General features: G+C 41.7%; 1 protein-coding gene across 3 annotated transcripts in view; it reads right to left on the bottom strand.

The window, feature by feature from the left end:
* The window catches only part of PLCH1 (phospholipase C eta 1), a 162,451-nt gene that overhangs the window by 28,760 nt on the left and 109,111 nt on the right, over nt 1-24,580 (bottom strand). For all 3 annotated transcript variants that reach the window (XM_007057361.3, XM_027819839.3, XM_027819841.3), the window contains exons 8-13: nt 24,321-24,414; nt 20,451-20,654; nt 13,526-13,646; nt 10,656-10,827; nt 6,529-6,636; nt 4,021-4,182 (exon numbers count right to left, since the gene is read on the bottom strand). In XM_007057361.3, the coding sequence (XP_007057423.2) occupies nt 4,021-4,182; nt 6,529-6,636; nt 10,656-10,827; nt 13,526-13,646; nt 20,451-20,654; nt 24,321-24,414 (861 nt within the window). The remainder of the gene's footprint in view (nt 1-4,020; nt 4,183-6,528; nt 6,637-10,655; nt 10,828-13,525; nt 13,647-20,450; nt 20,655-24,320; nt 24,415-24,580) is intronic.

The following is a 24,580-nucleotide window of genomic DNA, read 5'->3' as shown; positions in this document are numbered from 1 at the left end:
AGGACAAGGCATAAACTTGTGCTATAACATGCTCTGTTTTTGAAAACATGGTAATGCTATGGGGAAATGAGTGACACTTGGATAGCTGCAACTAAGGGGCATGAGATTTGCATAATAAAACAAAAGCAAATGGAAAAATCTTCTCAATAGATACCTTTCAGGTACGACAATCAGATGAAAATGATTTGAAACTAGCTTTATAATGACAAACCCTTAGTATAACAGAGCTAGCTAATGAGTTACTGAGTTACCAAAACGTAAAAGTTTAATTCTTGTTTACAATTGTTTCTCTCCTATGTAGGTCAACATTTGATATCAGTTAAGCCTCCAGATACGTTGGCTTGTTATTGCATTGCTGAGCGCTGAGCTGACAAAAGGACCAAAAATCACTCCTAAAAGCCATAGTCAAGCACCGCAAGGCTTCAGACAGGAATGGGAAGAGACAAATGGGTATCATTAGTGGCCACTTAAATTGTATCAGATTAATAAATCAGCAAAAGTCTAGCCTCAGGGCTGGTCTACATTAAAGCTGTAAGTTGACGTAAGTTCGTAAGTTACATAACTGAAGTCCAGGTAACTTAGGTCAACTTTCAGTCCTGTCTACACCATGCTGTGTTGATGGGAGATGCTCTCCCGCAAACTTACTTTACACTTCTCAGGGAGGTGGAGTACAGACGTTGATGGGAAAGCGCTCTGCCATTGACTTAGCTTGTCTTCACCAGACTCGCTAAATTGACACCACTGCATCAATCGCAGCAATGCCGATTTACCCGTAAGTATACACAAGCCCTCAAATTTGATACTGCTAGTTGACAGCATCCCACCCAATGGCTGGACATGGCTACAGTCATTGATATCTGCAACACTCTCACCTTCAACAATTTTCTTGGCTCATATTCATTAAATGTAACTAAGCTCAGCTCAGATGCATTAATTTCTCCAAGGTGAAAGCCTCATGCCCAACATTTCTCCCTCCTGGAAGAAATTACTATCATTTTTGTAAATAATCAAAGTGATGACCTTTTGGTGACTTATGTGTTTGACTTCCTAATTCCAGATTTGGTTATTTTCACCTAATCAGCAATTAGGTGTGTACCAAAGAATGTACTAAGTGGCAGGATTCTAGCTCAAAAAGGAACCTGCGTGGTTGATATCTGATCATAATTACTAATCCCCTGAGAACGACTGATGACTTTTGGTGACCTCTTGTAGAAAGATCAATGTTCAAATTTGTGAGAAGAGGAAGGGATCAGAGGAAAAGTCTTTAACAGTCAAAGACATGACAAGGTGGGACTTTGGTCTCACCAGTAAATTCATTTTCAACAAAAGAGATTATCAATCTGGAAATGGGCTCCTTCTCCTTATGGCGTGGCCTCAGTTCAGGAGGCTCTGCCCCCTAGATTCTGCTACCCTCCCTGCTCCAATCAAAGCTTCCCTCCCTCTCAAAGAAGTAAGCAGGCTGGGCAGTATAAACCTGCCAGAATGATGCTCAGCTTTAGGCAGGTGCTCCTTATCCAGCCTCCCGGTATCAGAATCATAGAATATCAGGGTTGGAAGGGACCTCAGGAGGTCATCTCGTCCAACTCCCAACTCCCTGCTCAAAGCAGGACCGATCCCCAACTAAATCGTCCCAGCCAGGGTTTTGTCAAGCCTGACCTTAAAAATCTCTAAGGAAGGAGATTCCACCACCTCCCTAGGTAACCCATTCCAGTGCTTCACCACCCTCCTAGTGAAATAGTTTTTCCTAATATCCAACCTAAACCTCCCCCACTGCAACTTGAGACCATTACTCCTCGTTCTGTCATCTGCTGCCACTGAGAATATTCTAGATCCATCCTCTTTGGAACCCCCTTTCAGGTAGTTGAAAACAGCTATCAAATCCCCCCTCATTTTTCTCCTCTGCAGACTAAATAATCCCAGTTCTCTCAGCCTCTCCTCATAAGTCATGTGCTCCAGCCCCCTAATCATTTTTGTTGCCCTCCGCTGGACTCTTTCCAATTTTTCCACATCCTTCTTGTGGAGCAGTAGCGGAGGTTTGGGGAAAGACAGTGGGCTGCAGGCTCAAATTACCTAGCAGCATCTCGGGGCAATCAATGGGCGACTCGCAGCAATAAATGCTATGCCCATTAGTAAATCAGGCCCTAAGAAAGTACCACTGGTTACTAACTCACTGTAATATGCTGTGATGGGGCGTCTGCCCCCACACTAGACCATAAAGCATTAACAGAACCCTAGGGAAGCTGCGCAACAAGCAGCCTATTAGAGAGAACCCTATGGAGGCTGCGCAATAGGCAGCCAATTAGAGAAGATCCGAGGGATGCTGTGCAGGAGACAGCCAATTGGAGGGGGCTACGAGAATCAGCTAACAGGGCCCATATAAGAAGAGCCTCAGGGCAGAGAAGGTCAGTCACTCCCTGGAGCTTGAGGAGTGTGGTAGACTGGCTGCCTTGCAGGCTGAGGGCAGTAAGCACCCTAGACTTAGCAGTGCTGTAAACTGGTGCTGCAGGTTGAGGCCCTGAGGTTAGGGAAAAGAGGGTGCTGGGGCCTCAGGGAAGTGGCCCGGGGAGATCCACAGAGGAATCCGAGGGGATGCCATAAGTGGCTGCTATATATAGGATCCATGGGCTGGGACCTGGAGTAGTGGGCAGGCCCAGGTCCCTCCCCTCTGCTCCTTGCCACTGAAGGAAGTGGCTGGACAGTGGACTACAGTTCCCCCAGAAGGGGGGAACATGGAGTGTGGCACAGCCAGAGGGCAGTGTCATGAAGAGGACGCCATGGTCCAGGGAGTTATGTGGGTCCAGGAACAGAGGTGACAGTGGGCAAGACATCACCAGCAGAGGGCGCAGCTCTAATTCCCTGGACAGCCAGCAGGAGGCGCCGCAGTGGTGAGTCGCCCCCCATCACGTATGCTTGAAAGTTCAGACAATGTTTAAAATTCAATGCAGAAATACATGGCTTCACATTTACACAATCAAGTTCTCTTGATTCTGCTCCCATTGATTTTAGTGATTCAGAATTAAACCCTTTGAAATGGTTTTTACAATCTGCCCTGCAGTACAGGAGGGAACATGGCTAAATAGAAATGGAAGTTAGGACTCCAGGGATCTATTTCTCAGCTCCACCACTGATTTTCTGTCACCTTTAGCAACTCATCTAACTTCTCAGTTTTCAGTTTATATTTTCAGTATAAAATGGCTAGCTGCTTACTTCACCTTGAGGTTTAATCAATTATTGTGGTTGAAGTAAGTTGAGATCTTCAGACTGAAGGAGCTATGGAAGTGGAAAGTGTTAGCATCGTTTACTATACGTTTCAAGCTCCACTAAGCAAACAGAGTAAAGACACAGCCGTAAAACTACATTAATTTTGTAACTGTTTCTGTTTTATTTAATGTATGAGGTCACACTCTCTTATATTGCCACAGTTTGGAAGAAAAAACTGACTGGACCAGTTATGCCAATGATAATCCAGAATGATGCCACTCACTTAAACAGAGTTACTCCAGATTTATACCCATGTAATTGGGATGAGAATCTACTCTCAGTGTGACACATACTAGTGAGAGCATATCTAAAGCTCCTGCTTCGCTCACATTCTGTCACCAGGCTACACTTACCCTTATCTTTCCTCATACAGGACACAATTTATGCCAAAGGCCCTGGTGATGTGATGAGACCCATTAGCATGGACCTTTTGACCCATGTGCAATCTCAGTGACCAGTGAACTTTATCTAAGTATGAGTCCATGCTGGCAAATCCCTTCCAGTGCCGATAGTTGCTGCAGTTTCTTTACTAATACAAATTAACATATACCCTTCACATCTGACAGTTCTAGAATCCTCTCTTAACATTTTTAAATAACTGTTCCAAGCTCTTATTTTAGATAAAATAACATTTAAAGGGTTGTTTATAAAATATTACTATGAGCTTTTATTACATGCCAAATCTGCAATGAATATTGCTACTATCCTAATATTACTGCATTTGTCATAACACGAGGAAGGAAAAAAGAATGATCATACCTGTTTCAGGTTTACATTTAAGCCCTCATGTGTCGCCTTTAACAGCGCTCTCACGGTGAAACTGTCAGGGTCTTCTTTGTCCCGGATTTGAGATTCTTTTATCAGTGATTCAAGTTTCTTTCTTATAAAAGATTCCATCTGGTGCTCAGTTGTACCATTACTCTGAAATGAATAAACAAATCTTGTTAAAATACATTCAGACACACCAATCCTATTTGAGTAACCCAAATGGAGCAGTATGGATGCTTCCATCCAAGCAAACTATTGATGTTCTCAATATTTCCTCCTACCCTTTCCAAGTACAACTCGGATGATGGAAAAAGCTTTAGTTTGCATCTTCCTATTGGCTGCTTTCCCTGCCATGTTTTTCCTTTTAGTCTTTTGATGTGTAAGTTACGTTGACTTAGGTCACCATTTGGATCATCTCAGAATTTTGCACCTCTGTGTCAGCTTCCCCATATGGGAACAATCGTATCTTACCTACTTACCTACTCTCTCTGAGATGTAGTGAGGAACATACAGCTGATGTGTTGCCACAGCCCTTTGAAAATGTAGAACACTAAGTGCAACATTATAACTCTTTCTTGATGGAACATAGATGAGGCATTTTTATTATTAATAATAGTCATTTGTATTGTGATAGCACCTATGGGCCTGATTGTGCTAGGTGCTGTACAAACACAGAAAAAAAATGTTTAGCGGAACTTTTGATGTCAAGGGCCTCACGTCAGAGTGGAATTCCCTCTTCGTTCCTCTGCTGTGGGGGAGGGAGATTTCACCCCTATGGAAGAAAGTGAGGGCCTATTACCAAATCCTGCAGATGCTCCAGTGGCAGACACAGGGCCACCCACAAGGAAGCCCTGTATGTCCCTGTTGGGTCTAAGGGCTCCCATTCCCTGGCAGTGCAGCTCTTGCCTCGAGTGTCTCCCTTTAAGATAATTCTATATGATGGAGGGGGTACCCAGGGAAAGCTAATATAGCCTCTGCCAGTCACTGAGAATGTTTCTGTTCGATGGTGTGGGTGCATGAATGGGGAGTTAAAGCTGTGGTCACCATTGGTTGACTAACCTTACCTAGCAAATGTCATAGTTTTTAATGCTTGGGGTTATATTTATAGTTGTATTCAATGGCATCTCTTAGCTTCAACTCCGATCCTGCAAAGATTTAGACAGGTGCTTAAAATTAAGCACAGCCTAAAGTCTGCAGTAAAAGGCTTTGTGGATCGGGGACCTAAATTGCATTTAGCAACCTTCACTGTAGCTTAGTTTTTTGTTACTAAATATGAAAAAGTTCCAAGCTGTAAGAAATATGGAGGGAACATAACTTCTTGGGTCACTGAACGAGCAGTCTTTGCCTCATGCTTCATGGACCCAAATCAAAATTCTATTTCTCCATGAGGCTGTCTTGTAGACCATATGGCTCAAACAGCATCACACTACATTCTGACCACAAAGTAATAGGAAAGCCTAAGGCTTTGTAAAAATGAAATGAATCACATCTTCTTGCTCAATGTTAAGTATCACTGCATTTATCTGTCTTGAGAGAGAGAGAAATTCAGTCCCTTTATGCAATGTACATGACTCCTAGAGAAGACTTTGCTGATTACTTGACATGTAGGTGGTGCCTGTGCATAGAATTAATGAAAAGAAGTGGCGTGAACATCTGCTTTCTCTAAACTAGTTCAGAAGGGAATCTATAGTACCTAAATCTGCAAACTGATTCCCAAGTCAGCCTGTGAAATGTTTAACTCCCAACAGCAGATGTAAATGATAAAGAAAAACAAAACAAAATCTGTTTAAAAAGCTATTGCAAAATATTTATTATAACTGAGAACTACATGGGGATGTGTGTCTGCAGTAAAAACATTCAATATGAATGAAAACTCTGTGTGTGTGTGTTTGTAATTAAAACAGTCAGTATAAATTAAAATGATGTGGGAGTGAGTGTGGGTAAAATAAAAAAGCAAGCTCACTGGGCCAAATTCAAACCTGAGATCAATGGAGTTACATCTGCTGATGCCAAATCTGAATTTGGCCCCTTCTATTTGTACCGTACTGTATAATATCTTCTTTCTTGTTCAAAATTTTAAATTAGTGAAGTGTGGCTGCTGCTGGGCTGGACATCTGTTGCATAGTGTGCATCAGCACTGCACAACTGTTTGTTAGGTAGCAACAAATATGGAAATGGCTAAAAATAAAATTAAAGCATCAAAAAAAATAGACCAGAGTTAAATATTTAAAAGAGAGAGCAAGTAAAGGGTCCAGAGTTAAAGGCAACAAAAAAAGAAGAGAAAACAGACAAAAGGCTAAGAAATAATAAAAGAATGGGTTAGAACTGTGAAATTCAGACCACTCTGGTGCTTACATAGGGATTTAGGGGAGTGACTTTAGACATCCAAATTCAAAAATTTTAATCTATATCAGTAATAATATTAACTGGGAGTTTAGGGTGTGTAAGGAACACAGGATTGGGAAAGCAAATTGTGCCATATAATTGTTATACACTTACGTAACAGAGCTTTAACTTGCAGTCATCTTCAATTTCATCAGCACTGTCTTCATCAGAAACCTCCCCTTCTTCAGCATCAGCTCCAAGGTTATATGGTAGCTTCTTACCCTAAAAATTAGCACAAAAATATGTATAATATATGTAGAAGTTGCTAGTGTTGGTTACTGGGGAGAAGGCAGGCTAAAATTCTTGTTCATGTTCATAGTTCCAAATAAGGTCTGATGGGAGAATACATTTTTTCAAGTTGTGATCATGACCATGTGGTTTCAGAATTTTTCATTTAGGCTTTGACAGATACCTCCCAGGGAACCAGTTTATCCTAAGGAAAATGACTGCGGGTTAATGGGACAGTATAAGCAAAATATCTGCTTAATGGAATACACCCAGCCAGTGCCAAGAGCATTTTGCTCAGAGCAGAGCTACATAGCACGGTACTTAAGATACTGGCAGCTTCCAGCACCATGTCTACACTAGTAGCTGGACTACTGATACCACACGTGGAGGTGAAGTGGCAGGAAATTTTAGAGATATAACCCTAGTGTAGACAAGTCCTCAGAACCTTGCTAAGAAACACAATGTTCAAACACAATTGTAGGCAGTGTGGTTCTGATCTCAGTTTGGACATGTTCTTCATAATCATTGCCCTTCACAAAGGCCAGATGCTAAGCCCACTGAACTTAATGGGAGTCTTGCTATGGACATCAATGGATTTAGACTACGCCATGAGTCTGGACCAGTCTCTCCGTGCACTGGTAACAGGCGCTAATTATATTGCGTGGGATTTTCAAAGCACCTAATGAAGCTAGGTGCCAATTCCCCTTGAATTTTGAAAATGCTACCTATTTAATGTTTTGATGTTTCCTGTTACCTTTCACTACACCATGCAGTTGCTAACTCTGATGCTATCATTGAAGTGATGTAAAACAAATCTTTTAAAGTTATGTCCCCCAGTACTGAATTGCTTAGCTGTGGGTTGTCTATGATCTCTGGAGTCTTGGTAACATCACATCTCTATTCTTAAAGAAGTTTGAGATGCTAAAAAAATAAAAAGACTCCTTCCTGGCAGTAAGTTGCCTCTTTTTAAAAAAAGCTCAAATGAAAAAAGTGCTGCCATTGGTAATATGTACAGTTTAAGAATTCCTCTCCAAGTAAGATGAGCAGCTCTACAGGCAAATCTGTCTCTTGCCTGCTTTTGACAGACATGCCATGAATATTGCTGCAACTCTTTTAAATCATTAGGCACTGAAGCATCATTATACTGCTAGTCAGCATAAATGCTGTGCAATGTGCTGGTCCAAACTCTAGCAGTAAATTGACTTTATGTAAGATAGTACGTGCCCCACGAGTACTTTTAGATTCAGTTTATTGTTCAGTTATCATGTGTTAAAAATAGTAGAGCCCAAAAGTGTATTGTGCATTACTCCATTTTCTGTTCTCCACTGACCAATGGTAGTAATACTTGGCTCCATAGTTTACATGCTTAACTCTTGGAATGCAATATTTTCTAGCCATTAGAATACTTAGGATGACATGAGCATATAGACAGATAGATATATGAGGCATCCAAAGGGCACAATTATAAAGATGCTGAGTATCTATGCTCTTAACCGCTAAGGCCCTCAGCTTTCTTAAGTTCAGTATGTCACAGTCAATTTCTGCAACAAGAGGTAACTGCCTCAAAGGTAGGGTTAACAAAACCCTTTGGGAAGTCTAATTTTTGACTGGCAGAATTCACTGTCAGCTGCAGGATTCAAAGAACTTTCTATCCTGAAGTTTTCAAAAAAATATTGGACATTCTCCCATCTCTAGAGCAGCCTTTTTGTCATAATGTCTTTGTATAACTAGACTCAGCTGTTTCATGCTCACCTCCAGCAGGCTGTTCTGTGTTATAAAATCAGACACTAAGGCTGACACTCTACATCAGAAGCAGGGAAAGTGCAGACACAAGGGAACTTGATTGCATTTGGCAGTTAGCGTGAGGGAAGCAGGAAAGCGTATAGAAATATTGCATGTACAGTTCGGAGTGCAGTCATCAGTCTGAAATTAGTGGCTAATCCATTGCTGCAAGGCAAATATGTCTTACTTGGGTCTGGAAGGAATTTCCCCCAAGCTCATGTCTACCTTTGAACAGCTGGCTAGTGTGGTGGAATATGGATGCAGCATTTGTTGGCTACTTCTGGTGACAGGATACAAGGCTTGAAGGATCAATGGTAAACAGAACAATAAATCTTCCTGAATTTTCCTATATGATCACTCACTTTGCAAGTGCAGTTCTGTAGATACCTAGCAGTGTATTAATAGAAGGTCTGATAAGGAATAAAAATCGAGATGCCAGTTAATATCTAGGAAATTAAACTTGTATGCTGTGATGTGTGTTTACCTTCAGCACTGATTAGGCTCTCTACATTTGTCAATGCCAGATACCACCACAAACTACATTATTCTCCATGAGATTTATACCGCGAGATAAACAGGACATTAACACTGTATTTTTTTGAATGGATAGTACTAGTCTGCCAGCCAGAGGGTCCGATTCACCTCTGACTTACACCTTTATAACTCCACTGAAAGTGGAGCCACTCCTGATTTACACTGACCTAAGGGCTTGTCTACTTGGACACCGTTTCAAAATGGGGTAGATCAAAGTGCACTTCAGAACTGTTAGTTCACAACAGCAGGGTACACTGGACACTTAGCATGCGGCAGGCCAGCGTGGGGTAATTGTACATCCCAGCTCACCACAAACTAGGTGTTTGTGTGGATAAGCCCTAAGTGAGGGGAGAATCAGGCTCAGTGTCTGGATAATCCAGTAACACTACATGTTGTTCAGGGATGAAGGATGAACAAATGCATAAATGGAGTACAAATAATGGCAGGGAGCTGTGGAACTGGCTTGTTACTTCCTCAAAAGCTGCTGATTCATAAGTAACAAAGTTTGTTTTTTCTCAAATGGCGGGCTGACATGAGTAATAGATGGGATAGCAGTTACAGTATTTTGTGAAATCAGACAACAGTCTCCAATGATGGTGAAAACAGCCTTTGTCACTTTGAAATGCTGGCCGCTTCAGCTCCATGCTTAGACAGCTAATTCTGTGCTTACAGAGAATGAAGTGTCCTCACCATGCTAAATTAAATTAAAAAGAGGCAGTCTGATAGGGTAAACACATATTACTCATTCTCTCAAAGTACTATCTAGCATTTTCATCTTTATTTCATTATTTTCATCTAGTTCTCTGAAATACCTTTCAGAAAGGAACTGTTTACACTGAAAAGTTCAAATTATTCATCTCAAGACACAACACTGGCACTTTTCCCTTGTTGTTCCTTAGCTCTTCTCTGAAGCATTCTTCTCACTTACATAGCCACAACTGATGTACCATGAAAAAATGCTTTTATCTGATGAACCGTTGCTCTTAGCAGCAGGAAGGTGAGAACAGAAGGGAAAGAATGCTTTTCTCATAAATTTGAAATGATTTGTCACTCTTTTCTATATTGTGCCTAAAGAATACACTGTAAGGAGAGAAAATTCCCAGCTTAGGATCATAATGCAGACTGGTGCTTAGCACCACTGTGAAGACACCTTAGAAAAACCACAGATCAAATGGAATAGATAGAGATTAGATCAGGGGAATGGGAATCAGGGACCTTGGATTCTATTCTTGACTTTGCCATTGATTCCTTGTTTGATCCTGGCTGCCTCATATTCCCCAGCTATAAATATGGGTATAATAATATTGCTCCTACCTCATAGGGCTACTGTAAGTGTAAGTAATTAACAGATGTAAAATGCTTTGAGATCTTCAGATGAGATAATATATAAATACGAATTATTTATGTATTTTTATTATTATTAATTATTACTATTATTATTATTATTTTATTTAATATAGCCTGGTAATATCACTTTACAAAATGTATCTCAGGATACTTGCTAAGTCTGAAATAAAACCTGTTTTAATGTCTGCGTGAAAAGAAACACAAGATCAAAACCCAGCTAACTGTATCTGTTCTGTTTCTTGTGTTACCGGTAATTGGGTTCTTAGGGCCTGAGGGGACAAGAGCTAGGATGATAAGTATAATATACTGACTGTTATTACATTCTGTACATAATAATGGTAGCAAATTACCTTCACTAGGATTTTGCCTTTCAAACTTTGAGGGCTAGGAAGCTGCTTGGAATCTCCAGTGATTACAGACGACAAGTCCAGTTTGTCACTGAATATTTCCTTGAGGTACTGAGCAATCTTCTTTTGCTGCTGGATACTACAGTGATTCTCAATAGACAATATCACTGGAAACCTAAAACAAAAGCAAAACCCCCAGATGACATCATAACAGCTTTTCAAGATATATGACCAGGCAGTCATAATGCAACTTAGAAAGTAGGTTGTTTTACATTCATCTTGCTCTTGCAGTCTCTGTAGCAGCAATTTTGTTTTTAAAATTGTGGTTTTCATCATATTATTACAATCATATCTCCTTGAATAAAGCATGAAAACTGACTAACTGTGATGAGGTGTACAAATCCCACACTGGGCCCAAAGGGGTTGAAAGGCAATACTGGACCCAGGTAACTCTACCCCTCTGGGACTACAGGAGCAGGTTAAAAGGAGCTCAGAAGGCCAGGCAAATGGTGGTGGATAGGCTGCAAGAGAGAGTTCTTCTCCAATAAACCAAATGGAGGGTTGAGTCTGACATGGGATCACAGAGCAGGTCAGGCCCGCAGGCAGAGTGTTTTCTAACCACCACATCCTGCAAGGCTCTGCTCCTTTGAACTCTTCTGTTAAAGGAGTGACTGTTTGGACTATAGGGGCCATAACTCAAACTGAAGGGACACATAGATAAGAAGTAGCCCAGAGCACTGGACTTGGACTTGCTGCAGGGAGGATCCTGCCAATGCTGCTTCCCACAGCACCGTGTGCTGGGACCCCCTATTTCACAACCTCCTACCCCCACCTCACCCTTCAGGGCCAAGCCCCAGGTGTGGGTAGAAAGCAGAAAATTCCCGGCTTAGGATCAAGAACAGGCACCTCTACTGCTTTGACAAAGAGACGAGGGGCTGGAAGTTGGGTATGCTAACCACTTGGCTGTCCAGCTCTCTGAGCACCCATCACACTAATGCAGTGGTTTTCAGCCTATGATCCGCAGACCCCTGGGGTCCACAGACTGTGTCTAAGGGGTCTGCGAAGGGTTGTTGTTACCATAGAACACTGGTTTTCAACTTGTGGTCCCCAGGCCCCTAGAGGGTCCAAAGACTATGTCTACAATTTCCAAAAGGGTACGCACCTCCATTCAAAAATTTTTAGGGGTCTTCAAATGAAAAAAGGTTGAAAACTAATGAATAAACTCAAAGGGACACATAGTTTGGTTGAGCCCTACACCACCTGGACCAAATTCTGCATCTGGTTACACTGATGCAAATCCAAAGTAATTCCACTGAAGTTAACAGTCACTATGGATTTACACTGGTGTAATTGCAGGTAGAATTTTGCCCTATATTTTTATCTCATTAATAAAGACAACAAGAGTCAAATTCTGCCCTCACATGCACTCTTTGCACCATCATTGAAGTCAATTAGGGTCTCAAGAGCTACCTAATTTCTAAAAACAGCTCAGTGTAGCTTCAGAGAAGATCCATGTTGTTTGTTTGTGCGTCAAGGTCCTCTAAAGAGTAAGGACCCCATGACACCCTTTGTAAGACCATGTGTGGGTGAAAATATCCCCTCTCCCGTTGTTTTTCAATGTGCATCAGTTGTTTGATTGGCTTTGGCTTCTGCCCTACAGACAGATGCACAGAGGTAGTTCTCTGTGTGTATAGATAGTTACCTTCCCTTCCTGAGTAAAACAGGTATGAAAGGAAAACCCATGTGGAAAATGCCACCAGCTTTCCAGCTCATTTGGTGTGAGGGTAAATATCAATTTGATGGCAGAATAGACATGGGAAGGTCTATAAAGCCAAGATCCACAGGAATACAGGCACAGATCTCAGACCCAATAGTCTGCCATCTCCTCTCTGAGGCCACTACACAGGCTCCCTGTTCTGTGTGGAGTAGGAGTTAGGAGATCAAGTGATCTACAGACCACGTTCTCCTCTTAGGGCTCTGAAACTTAGCATGCAAAGCAATACTGTTGCCCTAAACAGGCTATCTCCCCCTCTGCAGCTTTCAGAGACCTCACAAGGGGAATAAGAGTACGTGGTGGAGCAGGGATATGAACATGGATCTTCCAAGTTCTCAGCTACCGCCCTAATCACTGGGCTGGTCTTCCTAGCCACTCTACATCCTCTCAGCAAACCTAGCTCACTAGAGGGAAGTATTTAAAAGCTCTATAGGTTCATCCCATGGAGTTCTCAATCTTCTCTGCCCCCCTTCCAAAGTTTTTATCTTGGTGGCAGGAATGATCTAGCCTTCATTCTCAATGTATCATGTTGTGCTTACAGTAGGTGTGGTAGTATCATGGTTGATTTTAATAATATGGTATATTCTATAATCCTGAGGCACAATAGGATAAATAATGAGCAGAATGTTACCTTCTTTACCCTTGAACTTCCTAGATTTTTTTACTATGAAGATTTTAGAAAACTTTGTCCTTTTTCAGGCAAATCTGCCACTGAAATTGAGGACACTTATCCCCGAAAGCAACATTATGCCACTAATTTTTAAGCAGAATTCCCCACTAGAAATCAGTGAAAAATTCTTCTTAAAAATGGACCAAAACAACTCTGAAATTATACAGTTATGGCTATCTCCATATATTAAACAAAAAGACGACTGAGTTGGCGATTTATAACAGATCCTCTGTAGCCTGGGTATTGATTAATGGGAAAATAAAATGTTCACACTGTTAAAAGATAAATCAAAGTTAACAACAGGGAAAATAATCAGATTCGCTGTGTGTTTGAAGGAAGAAATTTACATTGGGATACAATATTTCCATACAAGATTTACTACACAAGAGAAGTAGACTGCTCTACACTCAGAACCTGCATTGCACTTACTCATTTTTGACAAAGGCATTTTTACTGATAGCTTCTACCACATCTCTGAAGAGTATTTTGGAAGTAAAGGTATAACCATGGTGCACTACTGGCTCTCCATCTGGACCATCCCAGCAGTCAACTGTCAAGACAAGAAAACTATACATGAAAAAATATCCAGTGTCTTATAAATTTTTTACAATTTTCTTCTGAAGGGGAGAGGAATTATGTATGTGTTCATGTAAATCAGACATGAATCCTGTGTAATAAACTGATACTTTCATATTGTATTTTGTACAAACTATACAAAACATAACGGCAAACAACCGAAGACCGATCTCTATTATACAAACACTGTGATAAATTAATATTCCCTTCAAGTATAATTACAAGGATCTGTTGCCATCAGAACCAGAAGAAAAGCCTCCGGAAGAACATTCAACCTTAAGGACCTGACCCTGCAGAAGCTAACTCACATCAGTAGTCCTTATTTGTGTGAGCAGTCCAGTGTACTCCTGCCCGTAAATTTCATTCAGCCAATAGGACTACTGATGTGAATTAAGGCTGGGGGGAAAGGCTTTCTATATGCTATCAAAGATGGTTATTTTCTCAATTATCTGCTCTCAGAATATGGATATTTTATTTGTGGGGAAATATAAATCAATTTTCACTCTGTTACTCCAGTTTATATATTATACCATCTCCATACTGTATATGAATATGTGAAACATTTCTGAGTACCAAAACATTCTGATTACCAAACTGATGCTCAATTTACTATCACGCGTGAATCACATTTCATTCATGAAAAAGTATTTTAGATCATTTTATTTCAGAAACGGGACTAGAAAAATGTAATAGCAAATCATAAGAAAATTAGAAATAAGAAAATCATAAGCAATTACTTACATTGCAAAAAGTTAATAGAGTTATCATATACACTACATGAGTGGACAGGAAAATCAGTTTCATCATAAATTTATTTATAAATTGGTTTACCTATCCAGTCATGTTTGTAGAACAGCTCTATTAGGTCTTTGCAAATATAGTTTCAAAAATGTAACTTACCAGATCTGTTCATGGGTCTCTATTATAATACATTTTTTACAGGGCAGGGAGGTTGTTTTTTTTAATTCTGAATATTAGCCTCATTATAATGCAGAAGGATAAGCTTATTGCCATTAAAATTGCTCTGCCTTTTGAAAATTAATAGCGAGAAGGTGGGTGAGGTAATATCTTTCATTGGAACAAAAACTGGTCCAATAAAACATATTATCTCACCCACCTTGTCTCTCTAATATCCTGGAACCAACACAGGTACAGCTACGCTGCATATGACAATTTTGAAAATTATTACATTAAATGTTATTCCTCATAAAGTACTCTCATTCAATGATGAGCAGGGTTTCTGCTTTATGTGATCATACATTGAGAAATATTTTGTGTCAAAAGTTCTATGAAAAAAATTAAGGGACTCCTCAGGCTGGCAAAACCCTGATCTTCAAGAATTAAGGAGAAAAGAGTACATGAGTTGGTCTGAATGGTATATCCAAGCACCAGGCCAAACTCTCCTCTCGATTCAGTGGTCCTCTACAGGTGAGGTAGGGTTGGCAGCACAGAAGGAACCAATATCTCCACTGCAATCCATGGAGATGGAAGCCATATTGATATTCCATGCAGATGGAAGCCATTATCCTAATGACAGAGGTGTCTGCTAATGCTCACAGCAGTGCTGCATGCCAGTAGGAGTGAGTGGGGTGTCTGAGAAGGAAGGGAGGAATGGATACCTGCTACTCCTGCTTCACTGCATCAAGCTCTGAGGGGAATTCATGCTATGCTTTTTCCACAGAGGAAGTAAGTGCTGCTTCTGAACATGCCTCCCTCCAGGATTCCTAAAGCCATTAACTTACAAAGGTATAATGCCATCCTCCACTACTGCTCATAAGTTCCAGTTGCTAACCCCATTGTCTGGCGCTTTGCTGGTTCTCAGAGCCATAATTTACTACACGACAGACAACAAATTCATAATGAAAACTTACTAGCCCAAATACATCTATTTATCCAACATTATCATGATAACACATTTTTCAAAAGACGCTAAATACAATGTCCATTAGAATTACTTCAGCTTCTTTTAGGAAACTGTGTATGAATTTTAAAAGCATCTGGATAATTACCTCTATTCCACTATACAGCTTTTTTCTTCTCTCTTTCATTTATAAAAGCTCAGGGGAACTCCCTCCCCCACCCGAAAAAAAGAATAAAGAATTTCATGCCTGGCTTAATACAACAACAACAAAAGAAAGCTGTGACCAGAACGGGTTAACCCCACACTATCGGCAGAAGAAGTCCCACCCCTCACACCACACTGGGCATGCTCCAAGTGCTACGCTAGTATACAAGGGAGAAGCCCGGCTCAGTCTAGGCTGACTGCTGGAGAGGAAGGACCTTTGGTGGAGGCTCCAGCTGAAAAGCTGTCTCAGCCCATCCCTGCGGGACCCGGAGATCCTGAAATCTGGACCAGAAACCTGTTGCCATCAGAGTCCCAGGGAGTTACCTGCGTTGAGGAGCCCAGAGACCCTGATGCCCCAGTGACTGCAGCTTCAGGAAGCTCAGTAGGAAGTGACCCAGAGAGGGTAAGTAAGTGGTATCTCCCACTCGTGTGAGGTCAGCGTGTTTTCTTGGGACTCCCCACTGACCCAGTGGTGGACCACTCTGCCACTGTTTGGGCCCTGGGTTGGGGCCCGGTGGAGTAGAGTGGGCCCAGGTCCCAATACCCAGGCTGCCACCCCCCTGGTGACAGCCCCCTGGGTATTGGCCACTAGGCCACACTGCCCTGTATCTGAGGGTGGCTATATTGATTCTGGCCACTAGGCTGCGCTGTCTTGTTTCTGGGGCTGCTATATGGACTCTGGCCGCTAGGCCACACTGCCCTGTACCTGAGGGCTGCCGCTCAGACCCTGACCCTTGAATCTCAGCATAGCGAGACCCAAGACAATTGGGTAGGCTGTAACTGTGGTATCAGCATGCCCCCTTCCCACCCTGACAAGGGACGGGGTGTGCATACACCACCACAACTGCCAAAAGAAGGAATTTGCTAGAATATTTAATGTCATATGTGGATATGCCTCACAGACAAGTTGAGGAGAAGGAGAGATTCCATCAAAGCTGAGAACTTGATTATCAGAGCAGATCTTAACAGACAGATGGGAGAACACAGTAAGGAGTATGACAATCACCATGGAGGATGAGTTTTCAGAACCTGAAATGAAGATGGTGAGGATATCATAGAGTTAGCCAGACCCCAAGGACTGAGTGTTGTCCATACAAACTTTGTAAAGAGGGAGAAGCACTTAATTACATACATGAATGGTGCCAACAGGTGCCAGATTGATTACTTTTTGTCATGAGGAAGAGATCTAAAAAAATGTGAGAGACTGTAAAGTGATCCCAGCAGAGCAGATTGTGGACCAACAAAGATTGCTTGTAATGGACTTCTGGGTGACTAGGTTAGTGGGAGACAAAAGATGAGTTGTGGAACAAAGGATAAAGTGGCAGGGACTCCTGGAAGGTAATTTAGTCTGAGATTTAAGGATGAGGTTCTACAGAGGTTGGAGAATGACAAAACCGACCATGATGATACCAACAAAGTTTGGGGGGAAAATATCCAAACAAGTTACAGAAAGTGCACAAGTTGCCTGTGGCTAGATGAAAGGAGTGCAATTTCATGGCAAAGAGACATGGTGATGGTCCAGTGATGTGCATGTGGCAGTAAGGAAGAAAGAGGAAAGGTTTAAATGATGGCAGAAAGTGTGAATGGGGGAAAGTTATGAAGACTACAAGCTGGTAAAAAAATAACGGTGAAAAAGAGCACTGCAGAAGCTAATAGTCAGTCATGTAAAGCCTTATACACAAGACTACTTAAAGAGAAAAGATTAGCCAAGATAAGGCAAAGAAGTACAGAGCACTTAAGAGCTGTAACATGTGTCAGAGGTGAAAACGAAAGAGTGCTGGTGGAAATCTGCAAAATCACTAGGAAGTGGCAGAGATTTTATGAGAAACTGCTCGATGTAGAGAATGTGAAGAAACTGTCGAGGGACGTGTGTGCAAGCAACAACCTCACAAGACCTATCAAAATGGTGGAGACAGTGGTAAAGATGATGAAATGTGGGAAGGCAGTGGGACCAGACAGTGTATCAGTTGAACCAATCAGAGCATTAGGGCATGAGTAGGGCCCTACCAAATTCACGGTCCATTTTGGTCAATTTCATGGTCATAGGATTTTTTAAATCATAAATTTCATTTCAGCTATTTAAATCTGAAATTTCACGGTGTTATAATTTTAGGGGTCTTGACCCATAAAGGAGTTGAGGAGGGGTCGCATGGCTATTGTAGGGGGGGCTGTGGGACTGCTACCCTTATTTCTGCAATACTGCTGATAGTGGCGCTGCCTTCAGAGCATCTGGAGAACGGCAGCTGCTGGCTGGGAGCCCAGCTCTGAAGGCAGCCCAGAAGTAAGGGCAGCAATACTGCAACCTCACCCAAAATAACCTTGTGACCCCCCTGCAACTCCCTTTTGGGTCAGGACCCCCAATCTGAGAAATGCTGGTCTTCCTGCATGAAATCTGTATAGTATAGGGCAAAAGCACACAAAAGACCAGATTTCACGGTCCATGACGCGTTTTTCATGGCCATGAATTTGGTAGGGCCCTAGCCATGAGGGAGTAATGTTGATGACTAACTTTTTCACCTTACTTCCCTATACTGGACAAATGCTTGACAAGTGAAGGAAAAGCACATTGGTCCCAATCTTCAAGCGTAAAGGAGATGTGAAGAATGTAGCAATTATTGATGCATCTAGTTAATGATCCACATCATGAAAAGGCTGGAAAGAATTATTGAGAGAAGACTTCAGGAGAAACTGGAGTACGCAACAGTCAGTTCAGGCTTATGCCAGGAAAGTCAACGTTGGATGCAATGTTTGCACTCTGAATACCGCAGGAGAAGCATAGGTAGAAATGCCAAAAATTACACTTTGTGTTTGTGGATTTAGAGAAGGCTTATAACAGTTCCTACAGAGTTGCTGTGGTGGTGCCTATGGTTGCACAATCAGCTGGAGACATATGTTCAGACTAACATGGATATGTACTAGGGTGGCCAACAGTAGCGAGAAGCAGCAGTGGCTACAATGGGTCATTCACTGTGATGGTAGGTCCACATCAAGGATCAGCTTTAAACCCATTCCTATTTATGATTGCAATGAACACCCTGACACAGGAGATTAGAGGAGAGGCTCCATGGAGCATGCTTTTTGCTGATGACATAATGTTGTGCTGTGAAGATAAATATGAATTGGAAAGGGACTAGAACTATGCAGAGCTGTTTTAGAAGAAAATGGCTTATTAATCAGCTACAAAAGACAGAATACATGTGATGCTTCGTTGAGAGGGACAACTAAAAGCCACTAAAACTAGAGGGTACAGAGTTAAAGTCTGTGCAACAATTTAAATACCTCAATTCAGTGTTGAGCCATGATGGGAATGTGGATGCTCTGCGATAAGAATATGCCAAGTAAATTAGAGAGCAAAGTGTATAAGGTGATGATTAGGCCAGCCATGATGTATGGGCTGGAACGCTGGCCAATGAGGACAAGAGAAAAACAACTACTTCACACTGACAAAATGAAAATGCTTGGGTGGATGCTGGGTAAGACAAGAGCTGATAGGCTAGGTAATGAAATGGTACAAGACATGATGAAGGTAGCCCCCCACACAGAAAAGCTGAGGGAGTATCACTGAGACAGCTGGGTCATGTGAGGCAACAAGATGTGGGAAGTCCTAGAAAAAGGTGGCTTGAGACGCTGATGACGCTGACATGAAGAAGGCTGGTGTCAGTTTGGAAGATGGACTTAAGAAGAAGACTTGAAGACAAAGAACAAGAGCCACCCAACCCAACTGACAGGACAAAGTGAAGGCAAAGAAGAAGATGAAAACAACAAAAAAGAGAGGCCAAAAGAAGGAACTGCTAGTCTGAAATCCCACCAAGGTGATGAAGAAAAAGGGGGGACTATCCAGAAAAAAGTTTATTCCAGTGTCTCCTGCTTCTACAGCAGGCATTAAAGGCTACTAAAGCTCTTAAAGGCAGTACCTCTTTATCTTAAAATATATAGTGAGAATTGCTATTGTCGCACATATCCCAGTATCTTATGCTTCCCAAGTGTACATTATCAACTGCAGGGGTCAGGGAGGATTTATTTCCACGATGTACAGTGTTGCACAATTGTTTGTTTTTTCCCCACCTTCAAAGGTCACTTCTGGAAGCACAGTGCTGCTGCAGTAGATGGTCTAATCAACTATCGCAGAGCCTATGTTCTCCCAGTGTTTGTTTTTAACACATTCTAGTCTATCTCAGAATGCTATTACTAACTGATGAGAAAATCTGAACATCGAGTTTCTAGAATGACTGAGATTCTTATAATTAAACTCAGATGGTCAAATTTATCCCTGGTGTAACTCCAGTGATTTTGATGTTATTAACTTTGAGTTTAACTTCAAACTCCACCAACTTAGTCTCAGAGATGTTTCACACAGAAACACCAGGTTATTGGGCTATGACAGATATTACTAAAAGCAACAGGAGGAAAGAGAACAATGGGGAAGACATGGAAAATGTTATTAGAGCCAATGTTAAGGTGAGCCATTTAATAAAGGGCCGCAGAGGAGAAACCAGCAGTGGCTATGCTTTGTCAGTATGAGACACTCATCTCAACAGCAAACATTACTTGTTAAGATTGCTAACAAATAAAATTTACCAAACAGGTGAAGAAGATAGTGAAGTAAAATATGAGCAAATTAATTTGCACATTCAGTGCCAAACTTAAAACTTAAGAGTAATGTCTGTCAGACTTTATAGAGCTTTACACCCAAACAAATAACATTAAAACTACCTTCAACGCATCGACAACCATCCTGCAACACCCGGGCATACATCTCCACTTTGGACTGAGATAGAAGTTGGTCTCCTGTCAGGTATGTATTGTGAGATGAAGCAATATAGTAGTTACAAAGGGGCTGATCCATATCCTGGTGGACTTCAGAATGCAAAGGGTTAAATATATCACAAGCAGAACTGCGCATGAAGCTGGTGAAACCTTTGAACAAAAAGAAACAGTTTTTCAGGAGTGCAGTGTACCTGGACAGATTAACCTTAGTAGAATACACAGGTTGATAAAATAAATATTATTTATGCTAAAGCCTGTCAGTGTTAATCTGCCACCCAAGAACGGCTGTGTCATGTGGGATGAATCCACCATCCTGAGTATCTGAACTACCATCTATGGTTTGTCTATTTCTTTTGCAAGTTCCTTCAGGCGAGGCCACAGACCTATAGCATGGGGCACGGGTCACTTGCTGGAGGATTCTCTGCACCTTGAAGTCTTTAAACCATGATTTGAGGACTTAAATAGCTCAGACATAGGTGAGAGGTTTATTGCAGGAATGGGTGGGTGAGATTCTGTGGCCTGCATTGTGCAGGAGGTCAGACTATGATCATAATGGTCCCTTCTGACCTTAATGTCTGTAAGTCTATGAGACCAAATTCATTGCTAGCAACAACAGGAGTTACACCTGCTAAAGTCAATGGGAGTTCTGATCATTTATGGCAGACAAGTCTATCATTTTCTCCTGGTCTCTACAGCATCACATGCACAGTTGTCTCTCAAGAAATATTAAACAAACTACAAAACAAACAAAACAGAACAATGTAGTAATATGTTTACAAACCATGCCTACCAAAGCCAGCAGAGTTTGGACAGCAATGGCACTGAGCTAAGGGATTCATAAGACATCTTTTAACAAAGAATAGCGGGAGCAGAAATCTGTATTCAAGTAGTAAATATGAAAGCTTAAATAATGAATGGCAGCAATATGGCAAGACTAAGAAAAGCACAGATCTGCAATCCCATTATCAAGTCAGTGTTCACATCATACATTTCCTTCATGCCCTTAAGGAGTATATGATGGAAATCTGTGTGTAAAAATTATTTGGAACCCTGGAGAGTTTCTCTGGGCCAAATCTGATGCACAGACTTAGGGTATACTAAGACAGTCTCTTGCAGTTCAAACAAAAACATTCCAATAACAAACAGAACAAAACAGCTCATCATTGTTTCCATTAAAAGTTATAAAACTTCCTTTCTTCAAATTATTTGATAAGATTAAAAATTATTTATCTTAATCTAAACACCACTGCAAACAATCAGGTACTTTGTATCCAAACAATGCCCCGCTGTCATTAAAAACTGCCCTGCACAAATGCGACCCTCGGCAAACTGATATCTCCTGACTCCTTGGGATGCGCTGTGGAATGGGGGAAGGGATGTCAATTGCCTCTGCAGCCACATCCCTCTTTCCAAAGACCCGGGAGAGTGTTCCTGCAGGTGGGGGAACCATTTGGAGGAATGGGGAAATGACTGGGTTGGTGTAAGGGAGGGAGTGGGAGCCTCGTGTTGGGGGTGTGAGGCATCAAGGGGATGCACATTGTCTTTCTACTGGCCCAGTGAAGATTATGGACCAAGAGTGATATATCCTGGGTATCATAGGATGGTCGTCGCCTGGAAATGAAACCGATCCCGCGCACCTGTGCCCAAACAGGTGTTTCCACTTAGCATAATTAAGGGCCATGGCAAGCACCTGGGCCAGGTAAATAGGAGAGAGCTGGTGCATCAGGACTGCTTGAGTGCACAGACCGGAGAAGCAAAGGACAGGGGCAGGTAAGAGCTGCCTGGGAGACAGTCCGCAGGGAGTGGTAAACTTTGCAGGCCCTCACTGGGCAGAGAAGCTAGTGCACTGACAGTCCTGAGCTAGAGAGGCTGACAGGGCTGAGAGCTAGGAGTCAACAGAAGGGCTAGTTTGCTGTCTGTCCTGAGCTAGGAGGCTGGAAAGGGCTGAGAGCTAGGAAGCTGTGGAGGAGCTAGCTGCCGGCCCTTGCTGAGCCACAGAGCCATGGCTGGAGAGGGCTGAAGGCTGAGAGCAGGAGAGGGTGATGCCTGCTGGCTCTGTGAGCCAGAAAACTGAAGCCTGGGAGTGAAGTGTGGTGAGAGATGTCAAAGTTGCACTGGAGAGCTGGAGCATGGTGAGAGATCCCATGGTGAATGATGCTGAAGCTGTGCTTGGTGTGTAGCATGTACCCTCTGGACTATGCTGGGGAATTTGGGACTGTGCTTATGGGATTTGTGTTATAGTTTATCTGCACAGGGCTTTCTCTCATGATAAATAAAGCTGCTAAGGCTATTTTTATTCGGAAAGACTATTTGGCCTAGTCCTGGGGACTCTGAAGGAGAAAATGAGGCAGGTGTGCCTGTTGTGCTCTAGCCTGTTGTGCAAGCAGCCCTATGATACTGGAATAATATTACCTCTTCCATGGAGCCTTCTTCACCAGTGGGATCCCTCTTTAAGAGAAATGTCGGGACAGCTGGAGCCAGAGTAAATGCCCGGCAGCTGCTCGGAAAGAGATATGGAGGCACAGGGCCTGCAAGGGGATAGGCCTGGCCTCCTGGAGATCCCCCAGAATTTTGTACTGGTAACCATTTCCATGTTGGAACCCACGCTAAATGCAACACTGCAGAAATATTCCAATAGGTCACAATAATGTGAAAACGACCTAAATCCAGCTCTGGCATAAATGGACACGATTCCCATTTAAATTAATGAGAGAGCTACCACTTATGCCAGGGATGAATTTGGCTCCGAGGTCTCTACCATATCCTGACAAGAAATCAGAGGGCTTGATTCTGATTTCATACCACCATGACTCCACTGCATCAGTGGAGTTACTGATTTACACCAGTGTAACTGAGATCAGAATTGGGACAAGAGTTTAAATAGCTAACTTTAGAATATGGAATTTAAAATGTTTTAAAGGGACAAAGCAAACTATTAAGACTCTGAATGTAATTAAGTGTGAGGTTAGCGTTATTAAACCTAATAGGAATAGAAGTGTTTTCAAATGTTTAAAATGCCACAGCTTGTTGCTTTGTTTTGTTTTCTTAATTCTAGCCTAAGTGAATTTCCCAGAGTAACAGAACTTATGGCAGAACCATGAGGGTAAATCCAGGCCTCCTGTTTCCTTGCTGTGGTTTAGCAAGAAGATGATTCTTATCCCTACAGAATCCAACAAGCAAATTAATCTGCTCATGGAAGTTACCTTCTGGGCTAATTAACCGACTGTAGCACTTAAATTATTTCAATCTAATTCTGAAAGATTTATTGATACATGCAGATCTGAATATGGTATTAAGTTGGTTTCAGAATTAATATACCACCTGCAGCCTTGTTTTTGCAAATGAAAGGAGCAAGTTTCTAAATCTTGTAAGAAAATACTCTGGGCCCTATTATGTTCTCTGCTGTCACTTACTCAAGTGTAAATTAATGGACCACTGTAGAGTGGTTTTACACTAGTGCAACAGCACCGTTTTTTTTTACATCAATGAAAATAGGTTATGGTATAAACAAACACAAATAATCAATTAGCAATAAGAACCAATACAAATTTGTTTGCGCTCTTGTTTTAAGATGATATTGGAATCACTTGCAGTACAATTGTGGCTGGTAGTAGAGTACTAGTCAGGTATTTCAACCCATTGTTCTCCTATCTTTCAACCCATAACTTATTAAAATACCCCCCAAACAATCATGTGGTTGAGCCTTCACATTAATCGGTTGTAGTCATCAGACATTAAAAGCTACATCAAGGAAAATGTTGTTAGAACTCTTCCACTCTACTGCAATGGAAATAAATTGAGAATCAGACACTTTACCTTCTATCCCCAGAACATTTTGCTCCTTGTTTTCTTCTGAAACTTCAAACTTCCTTATGATGTCAAGGCAATATTCTGTGGTCACATTATTCATCTGCACAAAAATGACAGCACTGGTATACATATTTTTTTCTAGTATGTGACCAACATGTCAAAATATACTTCAGACCCCTGTGTCTGGCTGAAAATCTTGTGATCAAACACTGAACTCAGTCAACCATGAATAAAACTGGCAGTAACACTATTCTAAAATGACCTTT

This window comes from Chelonia mydas, chromosome 9 (genome assembly GCF_015237465.2).
Source record: "Chelonia mydas isolate rCheMyd1 chromosome 9, rCheMyd1.pri.v2, whole genome shotgun sequence".
In the NCBI taxonomy this organism is placed as follows: Eukaryota; Metazoa; Chordata; order Testudines; family Cheloniidae; genus Chelonia; species Chelonia mydas.
Note: the sequence above shows the minus strand (reverse complement) of the source record. Positions and strands in the feature narration are given on the sequence as shown.